The sequence below is a fragment of the Brienomyrus brachyistius genome, chromosome 4 (genome assembly GCF_023856365.1).
Source record: "Brienomyrus brachyistius isolate T26 chromosome 4, BBRACH_0.4, whole genome shotgun sequence".
NCBI classification, from domain to species: domain Eukaryota; kingdom Metazoa; phylum Chordata; class Actinopteri; order Osteoglossiformes; family Mormyridae; genus Brienomyrus; species Brienomyrus brachyistius.
Window position 1 is genome coordinate 17,830,390 of NC_064536.1, and position 12,907 is coordinate 17,843,296.

At 41.7% G+C, this 12,907-nt stretch overlaps 1 protein-coding gene and 1 long non-coding RNA gene across 2 annotated transcripts in view; one reads left to right on the top strand and one right to left on the bottom strand.

Annotated features, from left to right (window-relative positions):
- LOC125740118 (uncharacterized) overlaps nt 1-12,907 on the top strand; it is a 353,638-nt gene that overhangs the window by 291,243 nt on the left and 49,488 nt on the right. The window lies entirely within an intron of this gene.
- The window catches only part of LOC125740114 (NACHT, LRR and PYD domains-containing protein 12-like), a 341,935-nt gene that overhangs the window by 272,901 nt on the left and 56,127 nt on the right, over nt 1-12,907 (bottom strand). The window contains exons 3-7 of the mRNA XM_049010930.1: nt 7,047-7,160; nt 6,423-6,536; nt 5,799-5,912; nt 4,123-4,224; nt 2,954-3,067 (exon numbers count right to left, since the gene is read on the bottom strand). Coding sequence (XP_048866887.1) covers nt 2,954-3,067; nt 4,123-4,224; nt 5,799-5,912; nt 6,423-6,536; nt 7,047-7,160 — 558 coding nt within the window. The remainder of the gene's footprint in view (nt 1-2,953; nt 3,068-4,122; nt 4,225-5,798; nt 5,913-6,422; nt 6,537-7,046; nt 7,161-12,907) is intronic.

Sequence of the window (12,907 nt, forward strand, 5' to 3'; positions counted from 1 at the left end):
TCCCGCTCCTTTTGTTCCGCCTGTTCCCTCTGTTTCTCCCTTCCTTGTCTGTCTGTCTGCCTTTCCGGTCCTGTGTCGTGTCTTGTCCTGGCTTCTGCCTCTGTGTCAGTTTTGCCTGTCTGTCTTGTTCCCTGTTCCCCATTGATTTTTGCTCTTGTCTTTCAGGTCCTGTTCTCCCTCGTCCCGTCCGTCGCCCCCTTCCTGGGCGCGCCCGGTGTAGCGCGCCTTTGGGGGGGGGTTCTGTGACGTCCGCTCCTCGTGTGTGCCACGCCCCCTAATTACCCACGTGTGATTTCCTGATCGTGCCCAGTCGTGTCTTGTTTCCTGCTGCCTTGTTTCATGTATTTAAGTTCCTGATTTGTACTAACCCGTGTCTGTCATTGATGTTAGTTGGCGTTACATGTCTCCTGCTCCCCGGTCCTTTATTAAAACCCCGTTTTCCCCGTATCCCGCTTGCCTGCCTGCTCCTTCCACTCCTTGCCCGAACGATCGCCGCTCTGCTCGCGATCGCTGCCGCCGTTCCCGTGACACTTAGGATATAGTAAATATAATATAATAATTTACAGGCAGCGTTAATGTGAGGGTGGTGCAGGATTTGAATGCAGACAGGGTGACAGCAGAGAGGTGTGTGGTAAGAATGATGGACTGGTCCAAGGTGGAGGTGGGATTGCAACAAGGATCGGCTGTCATGTCTGATCGTCCGCACCTTTCGTGTGGCATCTACCTCGTGTGGAATCCCCATGTTTACCAGCTGTTTCATGTTGCTGTCATTAGTCCAATGTATTTACTGTAATTCTATGTTAGGTATGTTTTCCCCAGTCCGGTCATTAATGTTACTGCGTGTTTTGAGTGTGTCAGCTCGTAATAAATCCCATTTATTCGTTTCCATAGCTCCCTTCTCCTGCTTCCCTGCTCTGGACGTGACATTGGCTCTTAGCTCTGTTTTTATTGTAATGGTGATGGACAGGCTGAGGATTGCGATCAGACAGGAGAGCCCATGGACTATGATGTTCACAGATGACATTGTGATCTGTAGTGAGAGGAGGGAGCAGATTGAGACGAGCCTGGAGAGGTGGAGGGATGCACTAGGAGCAATACAGAGTACATGTGCATAAATGAGAGGGAGGGTGGTGGAATGGTGTGGTGGCACGGAGCAGTGAAGGTGAATGAGATTAGATACTTGGGATCAACTATCCAAAGTAATGGAGAGTGCAGTACAGAAGTGAAGAAGTGAGTACAGGCAGGGTGGAGTGGATGGAGAAGAGCAGCAGGATGTATGACAGAAGAGTGTCTCCAGGAGTGAAAAGGAAAGTTCTCAGCATGGTTGAAAGACCAGCTATGTTGTATGATTTGGAGACGGTGGTGATGAAAAATAACAGCTAGAGGTGGAGAGCTGAAGATGCTGCGATTTTCATTGGGAGTAATGAGGATGTACAGGATTAGAAATGAGTATATTAAAGGGTCAGCACAGACAGGACAGTTTGGAGACAAAGTAAGAGAGGTGAGATTATGATGGTTTGGGCATGTGCAGAGGAGGGAGGCGGGGCTTAACGGGAGAAAAGTTTTGAGACACCAGGCATGGTGAGAAGTGGAAGATCATAGCGAAAATAAATGGATGTGGGGAGGGAGGGCATGCTGGTGGTTGGAGAGACAGAAGAAGATTCAGAGGACAGAGTGAGATGGAGACAGATGATCCACTGTGGTGACGCCTAACGGGAGCAGCCAGAAGAAGAAGGAGAAGAAGAAGCCTGGTCCATCAAACGTGTTGAAACTGAAACCTCAATCTGAGCAGATACGATGAGTGCCTTTGATAATGCATTTATTTATTATCAAAGCAGGAACGTCCGTCCCAGAAGAGGAAAATCTATTGTCCAGTCTTTCTTAATCGATATACAGCAGTGTGCAAGTGAGCCTGCTTTTCTCCAGCTTTATGCTGAAGATTGAAATTTAAAATGTACTTTTTAACTAACTTCCAATTCCAGCTCCCTGGAAGTCAGTCTTTACAGTGATCCTCATCCTTTTATATAGATTTATATAGAATACATGTCAGGCAATGTGAGGGGGAAGGAGGTATTTAATGTGTTTGTTTTTTTCTTCTTTGATGGGTTTGTGTTTTATTCATATTTTTATTGTATTTTGTATGCTGTGTCTTGGGTTATTTTGTGGCTTTTTTGAAACTGGTGATTAATGACACATGTGATTAATTAATTGATTTATTGGTTAAAGTATATTGGGAAGCGTGTGAGAGACGACGGGGAGACGGACGGAGTGATTGAGATCCAGGACAGACGATCGGTAGTGGGACTCTGGATTAATTGCACGGTGCTTTAATAGAATGTTTGTATTCTCTGTTGTGTGCTGGTGGGTATAAGTGGCAGCTGGTCTGGCTATTTATTGCCCCGTCCTATTTTCTTTGCTGGTTATTTTTTTAAGTGCCTGAGCCGCGCGCATGGAGGGGTTGTCCTATTGTTTCGCATGGAACAAGACTGGAGGCATCGCAGTGACAATCGGCGAACTGTGGACTTTATACGACACGTTTTATGTTTCATCATGGACCCATGCAAATACCTTTTCTCTTTTTCTTTTCCGTTTTGATTTGTTTTCTTACGGACAGCAGTATGGTTGGATTGTGTTAGTTTGCCTGCTCGTTTGGTTGCTGTGGGTTTGCGAGATTTTGAATAATATGTCTCCTAGTTTTTTATTCCTTTGGGATTTAATAAATAAGCTGCAATTTAATGTTCTGTAGTTTGGGATTTTAGTACCTACCTATAGTAAGGAATACTTAGCTAGTCCCTGATATACACTCAGAACTTCTGTTTAAATTCAATGGGATTTGAAAAAAAAATGATGTATTCATTATGCATTCATTAAGTTTTTTTCTTCATAGCTTCTGTGTGCCTTTTGACTGAGAATCTTACTGTTATAAACAGTGATTGTTTAAATGCACATTTACCTTTGGTCTGATGGAAAACTTCCCTCTCTGAAGCTGATTGGTTCCACCATTGACATGTTACTCTTCATGGAAACACACCTGGGTACACGTGAGCCTGCTCTCTCCAACAGGACTCTGTGGACAGCGAGAGGAAAGATTCTCATTATATAATTCATATGAGGACCAGTATCACATTAAATCTTCAGCTGTTTAGCCTTAATATATGAATTTGTTTGTTTGCACTCTACTTCATCACGATTTGTGACCATATCTGATAGGATGGATGATCTGCTGGTTGCCTCTAGTATAAAAGAACTGGCTGATCGTGGAAGAAAAAGAAAAAGATGTCGAGTGTCACGCCCAGTTCGTACGATCCTCGTGTGTGCCACGCCCCCCTGATTATCCACGTGTGCTTCCCCGATCGTACCCAGCTGTGTCTTATTTCGCTCAGTCCTGTCTATTTGAGTCCAAGTCTTGCCTGTGTCCTTCGTCCGTCATTGATGTTAGTCAATGTCCGATGTTTGCTGTTCCCCGTACCCTTAATAAACCCCTAGTTATTCCCCATATTCCGCCTGCTTGCCTGTTCCTGCTCGCTTGCCTGCCTGTATGCTCACCCGCGTAACCACGGATCGTAACATCGAGGTCTTTTTATTAATCTACACGTATTGACATGTTCCACACTGATCCAGCCCTGGCTAGGATCCCTTTCTGCTTTATATTATGGCCTGACTATAGACCCAAAGAGACATGCATGCTAGTGGGCTGTAACAATCGTTTTACCATAAATCACAATGTTCTTCACAACACGACCCTGACAGTGTTCCTGTCTTATTCCTGTTCATTTTACTCCTGTGATCACCGTTATTTTGCATAACTGATACTGATTAGAATTAAAAACATTCAATGCCACATTTTTGAGAATACCTATTTTCGGAAAATACTGTCCCCTCAGTCAATACAAACATAAATGTCATCGCAACAATGACAATTTATTCCCTTGGTGGGGGTCCATAAATCTAACCTTACATGGGGAACCCCACAATACAGTATATTTCACTGAGTTCTCCATAGTCTACAAAGCCGCCAGGAAGCATATTAAGTTAAAACTGATTAGTCTGTCTTTTAAAATACTGGAAAGGTGTTTTAATATCTGTTTGTGAAGCAGTACAAACACACAGGTTCTGTCTTACCTTACAATTTCCTTTGTTTTACACTCTGCAGGGGGGGTCATTTCAGAAGCATCTCCCTCCATTCTTGTACCGACACAGACCCGATGACTCCTGCTGGAGCCTCTGTGAACACGAAGGGTATATGTCTATGTATATCTTATTTATTTATAATATTTGGCCGCTGTTTAGGGATCCCCCCCCCTCCCCCCGCACTGGTTTGAGTAACAGTGTATGACACCTGCAATACATAATCCAGCTCCCATATAACAACTGCAACATTAAATCACTGGCACCGCCACTGCATGTAAGTGTGTCATACATGCTGATTTTATTATTGGTTCTATTCATTAACTAAAATTGGTAACACTTTACGTGAGGGGACACAAATACTGTAGTATTAGATTATTAAACTGATATGTTTGTTAATCCAAAATGAATTATCATATATATTTTCTCTCAATAAAGTACAGCATTTGTAACTGTATCTGCTAATTCTATAAACCTTTATGAAATACTGAAGAAACCACTAAAGGAAGTACTGCAGGAAAAAATAATGAATAACAGATGTGAAATACTGATCTCATGTCCGTTCATCGTTAGTGAATTGTGGCGCATCATTTAAGCAGTTATATTGTACCTGGTACTATCTATGAATTCTGTAAATCTTAGTGAACTACTCAAGGACCTACTGAAGGAACATGTAATGGATAACAAAAGTGAAATATTGACGTCATTTTTGTCGATAATTAATGAATCATGACACATTTCTTAAGCAGTCACTATATCTGTTAATGATTTATACTTCAGTAGCAACTGAGGTGAGTATCCCCTCAAGTGAAGTGTTACCGTAAAATTTCACCTTTTAATATAAAATATCTTTTTATTATTGCAGGATCTTATTTCTCTGCAGCAGGAAATTGACAGTACAGGCAGGGTGGAGTGGGTGGAGAAGAGTGATAGGAGTGATGTGTGACAGAAGGGTGTCTGCAGGGGGGTGTCTTGTGTTTGTTTACATATGTAGGAGCCATTTTTGAGTTTAAATAATTTAGAACTTAGTGATTAATTCTCCTTGTTGACACACAACGAAATGTGTCCTCTGCATTTAACCCATATATGCCAATGTGACATAGCAGGGGGCAGCTAATTCAGCACCCGGGGAGCAGTGCTTGGGGGTGGTACCTTGCTCAGAGTACCTCAGTGGCGCTGGTCAGAGATTCGAACCTGCAATATTTCAACTACAAGTGCGCTTCCCTAGCTATTAAGCCACGGTATTTACCACTACTTAATAAAAGTGAATTAAATGTCAGACAGAAGCACCAATATTCTTTAGTTGTTACTTTCATTTTGTGTAGGACTCTCTGTCTGATAGGGTATGAGAGGGCCTTGAAGTTAAAATGGCCGCCATCCACCTTTCACCCCAGGAGTAGAGAACAATGGAGTTTGGAAGACATAATAGGCATATAGTTCTTTATGGTTATTTAACTTTATTGTGATTTCTTTCTGGATTATATGAGTTTGTATCTGTTGCTTGTCCACTCATCCACCTGCCTTCCCTGCTTGACCTTCCATCCATCCATCATCACTCAACTGGAAACAAGGTACAATTTACAGTGAAATAGAATAACCGGTCAAAGAGGCTTTGTGATTTATGTCTACTTTTAAATACATAAAATATGCAATCACACATGTATCTTTACCTTTGATCTGTAAGAAAAGGTCCCTCTCTGAAGCCGATTGGTCGGTCCATTGACCTGTCATTCTTCATGGAAACAGAGCTGGGTACAGGTGAGCCTGCTCTCTCCATCAGGACACTGTGGACAGCGAGAATAAAGATCATCATTATATAAATATAATTCATATAATATGGACAGGGTCACATTAGACCTTCAGCTGTTTAACCTTCTGCTCTGTCTTCATGTACTTTTATATCCCATGAAACTCTTGATGCGAACAGACTTGTTTACTTTTAGTGTTAGTGTGAAATAAATTGTCTCACTCAAAGTTAAGATTCCAATATTGAAGGTTTAGTGTCATTATTAAAGCCCCTTTCACTAGACTAGGCTGCTGTTTCTTTTTCTTGTTTAATGATTAATTTGTTTATATATTAATTCATTAATTTGCACTCATTTACATTACATTTACATTTACAGTATTTTTGGCAGACGCCCTTAGCCAGAGCAACTTACACTCCTTCACTATTAGAATCCATTTTTGATAGGAGAGATGATCTACTGTTTGCATCTATTATCAAAGAACTGTCTGATTGTAGCAGAAAAAGAAGAATGTAGATGCAGAGGTATCTTTATTAAATGTATATTTACCTTTGATCTGTAGGAAAAGGTCCCTCTCTGAAGCTGATTGGTCGGTCCATTGACCTGTCACTCTTCATGGAAACCCAGCTGGGTACAGGTGAGCCTGCTCTCTCCATCAGGACACTGTGGACAGTGAGAGGAAAGATCCTCATTATATAAATATAATCCATATAATATGGACAGGGTCACATTAGACCTTCAGCTGTTTAACCTTCTGCTCTGTCTTCATGTACTTTTATATCCCATGAAGCTCTTGATGCGAACAGACTTGTTTACTTTTAGTGTTAGTGTGAAATAAATTGTCTCACTCAAAGTTAAGATTCCAATATTGAAGGTTTAGTGTCATTATTAAAGCCCCTTTCACTAGACTAGGCTGCTGTTTCTTTTTCTTGTTTAATGATTAATTTGTTTATATATTAATTCATTAATTTGCACTCATTTACATTACATTTACATTTACAGTATATTTGGCAGACGCCCTTAGCCAGAGCAACTTCCACTCCTTCACTATTAGAATCCATTTTTGATAGGAGAGATGATCTACTGTTTGCATCTATTATCAAAGAACTGTCTGATTGTAGCAGAAAAAGAAGAATGTAGATGCAGAGGTATCTTTATTAAATGTATATTTACCTTTGATCTGTAGGAAATGGTCCCTCTCTGAAGCTGATTGGTCGGTCCATTGACCTGTCACTCTTCATGGAAACCCAGCTGGGTACAGGTGAGCCTGCTCTCTCCATCAGGACACTGTGGACAGTAAGAGGAAAGATCCTCATTATATAAATATAATTCATATGAGGACCAGCATCACATTAAACCTTCAGCTGTTTAGCCTCCTGCTCTGTCTTCATGTACTTTGTTATGATGTGAAGCTCTTGATAGAAACATGCTTGTTTACTGTTAGCTTTAATCTCATCTAAAATTAAGATTACAATTAGAAATGTTTAGTGCCAGTGTTGCAACTTCTGTTGCTAGACTTACCTGTTGTTACACTTTTCTTGTTTATTGATGTATTTGTTTGTATATTATTTTATTTGTTTCCACTCTACTTCACTATTTGTGACCATTTTTGATAGGATGGATGATCTACTTGTTGTCTCTAGTGTAAAAGAACTGGCTGACTGTGGAAGAAAAAGGAGGAGAAGATGTCGAGGTCTTTTTATTAATCTACACGTATTAACATGTTCCACACTGATCCAGCCCTGGCTAGGAGCCATTTCTGCTTTTATATTATGGCCTGACTATAGACCCAAAGAGACATGCATGCTAGTGAGCTGTAACAGTCATTTTACCATAAATCACAATGTTCTTCACAACTCGATCCTGACAGTGTTCCTGTCTTATTCGGCTGTTACTCCTATGATCACTGCTGTTTATAATTGATTAGACTTAAATGCTCAATGCCACATTTTTTAGAATATGTATTTTTTGTCATTTCAGCTGGGAAATGCAAACCTAGATGCTGTAAGACAACAGTGTATTCCGTAAGTGGGAACACCATAAAATTAACCTCAAATGGGATTCCCAGCCTCAGCCTGTGGGTCCTTGAGCGAGGCCCTTAACCCCCAGCTCCCTGGGCGCCACTACGGGTGGTAGCCCTTCGCAGACAACTTCCTCTATGAAAAAAGAGCAAGTTGTGGGAGGCGTAAAGACAATTTCCCTACGGGGATCAATAAAGTATCGATTATTATCCATCCATCCATCCATCCATCCATTTTCCAAACCGCTTATCCTACTGGGTCGCGGGGGGTCCAGAGCCTAACCCGGAATCAATGGGCACGAGGCAGGGAACAACCGAGGATGGGGGGTAGCCCATCACAGGGCACACTCACACACCAGTCACTCACACATGAACACCTACGGGCAATTTAGCAACTCCAATTAGCCTCATCATGTTTTTGGACTGTGGGGGGAAACTGGAGTACCCGGAGGAAACCCCACGACGACATGGGGAGAACATGCAAACTCCACACACATGTAACCCAGGCGGAGACTCAAACCTGGGTCCCAGAGGTGTGAGGTAACAGTGCTAACCACTGCACCACCATGCCGCCCCAGAAGATCTATCAATATGGTTTAATTGTCATATCCCAGAATATGCAATTAAATTAGATATGGAATATCTGCTCCCTTCCGAAATAAACAATTAGGTGAACTGGATTCTCTCTGATCCACTCTGACCAATTCCATTATATAGGGGGGCTGGTCGGCTGGTCGGGGCGAACGTTTTGCCCAGGGGCCCACACAACCCATAATCCATCCCTGTTTGTACCTCAATTACATTTAATGCAACAACCTTTTTGCTTGTGTCTGCATATTTCTACATTGGAAAAGTGGATCAATAATGAACATACTTTTGTCAAATATCTCCGGTGCCATTTTTCATTCTGTGGATAACAGAAGATCAATCTGCTGGCCAGATTTAGTCAAATAACGCGGGACATATAAATAAAAGAATGTGTCCCATTTTGATTGCGATCAATCCCCCAATAACTAACAAATAACAAAATGTTCATTCTCCATTGTTTTGAGGAGGGGGTGTAGTTTTGTATGAAATTATGTAGTTTAGCCTACAGCGTTTTTTGTGTCTCCCATGTTTATTGAGCATAAAGGTTCCAGTTCCTGCTGTGCGATGTGAAAGTGACACATGAAAGTGGCCATGAGCTACAAATGTCCCTGGTAGAGACGGGCCAGCAACCTGAACCAGGAACCATGTTGCAGAACTTTGGTGTGGAAGTGCCCACAGACAGAGGAGGGGAAATTAGCACAAAGTAAATCATGATGGACACAGTGTGAACAGCAAAGAATAGTCACTTTGCTCTGCAAACCCGGCAATACCTTTACCGAGCCGACCCTTGTGCAGTGGAAAATTAAAGCGAGCTGGAACCACACAGTATTAATTTTCTTTATGTAGAATGTGTTGGGTATGGCGTGGTTCCTGTATGGAAGTGGAAATGCACCTTTAGATCCTACAGTTTTGGCCAGCTGTGGTTTTACCTTGGGGGTAACACCTTTTGTGTTAGGTGTAGTGTACATATTTTGATATTGTAGGGTTGTGTGCAGTGATTGTTTAAATTAATCTTTTCGTTTGTAGTTACTTTGGTTGTGGGGGATGGTCTTTTCTATCCAGCATAAAGGTGTCGTTGAGGACAGAGGTGTCTCAAAGGACAACCCCTGGAGCAGGATTGAGCCATGTGCTGCCATGGCAAGAGGGGGGAGTTGGGGTTTGGCTGTGTTTTGCTTTGTTTAGTTATATGTAGCACTTATTTGGTTTACCCCTTTTGTGTGTTAATTGGTTTGGCCAAACCACGTATATGTTCCCTCATTTCCTTATACGGTAGAAGAAGGTCAGTTTGTTTCAGTTACTACTTTGCTTTGTTTGTTTGTTTTTGTTGACCTCTTTTATGGGCCCAGTTATTAAGGTTGGAGTTTGTTATTGTCTGTGTTTTGGGGGTCAATAAAGCCCTATTTCTTTAATTAAGCTCCTATGTTTGTTTCCTTACTGCTTGGTCCCTTACAGTTGCTTTTGGGGTCTAAGGGCCCAGTTCATTACCATGAGGCTCCGAAGCTCTGTTCTCTGTTTGAGAAGGCAGTGAGCAATCATTTATCATTTTCAGATAAAATCCTCTGGTACTCAGGGCATAACATATATGGTGGGGTGGGGGGGGGGGGGGTCGGAAGGTTTGTGCCCAGAGGCCTGTGATTTCTTAATCCACCAATGTGCTGGTTACCAATACTGCTGGTTGATATTAAAGCTTTATCAGTATTCAAAGTTAGCAACACCAGAGCTAAAGAAACAACTACTAAAATAATGGAGATGATTGGATTGGATGATCAGCAATTTTACATAGTGAAAAACTAAGGACTTTGTCAGCCCATTCACCAATTAGAAGAGGCACCAAACAAGTGGGCTAAGCCTGTGTGCCTGTAATCATCAGGTCACCGGTTCAAACCCAGCCTCAGCACATCTGCAGGTCTTTGAGTAAGGCCCTTAACCCCCAGCTCCCTGGGCGCTACTATGGGTGGCTGCCCTGACCGGACTCTACAAAAGAGCAAGTTGAGGGAGGCGTAAGGACTATTTCCCCACGGGGATCAATAAAGTATTGATTATTGTATTGATTATTATTAATTCAGTAGTAAATCTGGCCTGTAGGTCGACCTTTCATGTTCCACACAATAATAAATGATGTAACATCATTCCAATAATCTGCACCGACAAGTTAAGCAAGTTTGTCAGGCAGCCGACGCCCTGGGTTTGCTGGAAGGAACATTCACCATGACATCAAAACTGACAGTAAGGAAGAGCTACAGGAGTTTCATACAACAGAGAGTCAGAGATTCAACTACAAGTAGGTAGCCAACAGGTACATGGGGGATGGGGGGTGTCCTGCCATTTAGCCTGAATGACTGAATTTAAAGTGCCTCCCATTTGAGGTCCTGACTGCTCCTTTCCAATCACCCAATTAAAATCATCCACCCATTGAATTTTGTTGATTGCATTGAATAAGTAAAGTTAACATTTTATACCATAACATCAAAGCCATAATTTCATTTCAGATCCATTGTGAGTGTATTTTTAATTCTGCTTCTCTTAATTTATATACAGCTATAAAAATAAAGTTATGAGACCTGGTGTCACGTCCAGCTCGTACAATCCTCGTGTGTGCCACGCCCCCCTGATTATCCACGTGTGCTTCCATGATCGTATCCAGCTGTGTCTGATTATTTTCAACCAGTCCTGTCTTTTTAAGTCCATGTCTTGCCTGAATCCTTCGTCTGTCATTGATGTTTGTCAACGCCAGTGTTTCTTCCTGCCCTACCCTTCCAATAAATCCCCGTTTACCCCGTACCTTGCCTACATTGGCTGCTCCTTGCCCGCTCGCCTGCCTGCACGCTCACCCGCGATCGTGAGCGAAGCGTGACACCTGGAATTTCAACTGTATTGTCTGCCTTGATCTTTTACTCACACATAAGCACACACATTATCAAAACCTGCCTTACAATAAATTTTATTTTTAGATTAGACAAAGACATCTGCTGAACAAATCTATGTTATTTGAACTGTCTTGCTGAGAGAGAAAAACACAAAATAATATTTTGGGCTTTGGGGTTGAGGTTCGCTGTTTTTATTGGCCTAAGTGAATCGTACTTTTTTGTCCAAAATACACTGGGATCTGCGTGAGCTACAAGTTAGAATTTATTTATCTAATTATCCTACATAGCTGATAGTTATACATTTTATAGTCAGGCACGTAGCTAAGCAGTCAAAATACAGGCTTGAACACCCGTACCTGCTGAGAAATTTGTTTGAGAAATTTGCCGATCAAACACCAGTGTTGTCAAATCTCACGAAACAAACAAGGAACTTCACCCCTGAAAACAAGCCCAAAATAAGCTCACTGTCAAAGTAAGATGGAGAAATCAAGCCCAATACACACGACCACATGGATCACAGTCAGCCCTGTTTGCCATATTATGTGTACATATAACATACATACAACAGTAACTCCAGTAACTACAATACTGCAGACCTGCTTCTAAAGTCTTAATTTATCATTGTCTTTAGTTAGTGTGACAGTAAATGACTCCTTATGGCCATGAACATAATATGGCTCTTTGTAGCACATTTTGTAAATTATTGGACACTGAATTCATTAATATCCCAACACAAAGAAAATATCTGAGAGAGATGCAAAATCCGTCGAAAGTGGCTGAGTGCAGTGGCTGAGTGCAGTGCTTTTCAAACCAGTCATGGGGACAGACCGCGTTTCTGCTCCCTCTCAGCTCCCGATCACACCTGTACCAGGTAATAATCTAGCTTCCCCATAGTGCCTGTAACATTAAATCACCGGCACCGCCACTATATATAAGTGTGTCATACATGCTTATTTTATTATTAATTGTATCTGTTAAATATAATCTTACCTTGCAATACAAAATGTCTTTATATTATTCCAGGATCTTATCCGTTTCTTGACAAATTGAAGACTCCAGTTTTAAAATACTTTCACTTTTATTAACACACAGCAGGAAATAATCTCCTTCATACCAAACGTGTCAGCCGTGAGGTACACTAGTAAACACAATGGCATTTTGTTATTCGTGATTTGTGAATTCAAATGACGTCATTCCCCATCCAGAAATCTGCCGATATTCTACTTTGCCTTTTTATTGTCAAACGCTGTCTTCCAGGCCCAAGGATAAAAGTTAGAGTCCAGAAACAGCTGGAACATTTCTGGGATAGCTGGTGCCAGCTGGACCCTCCCTTTGAGCCCATCTGGACCCGGGGCTGTGTGAGGATTAACCTTTTGCAGTATAGTGATCACTCTTTCCTCCTGAATAATCATTGGATCATGGGTCAGTCCGGAACAAACAGCGTCACACTCATTCCTAAAATTATTATAACATATAAACTATTAGACAGGAAATTGATCACTGCATAAGAATCAGTTGCGGACAGGTGATGTTAGTTGCACTTAGCTTTATCCTTGGTA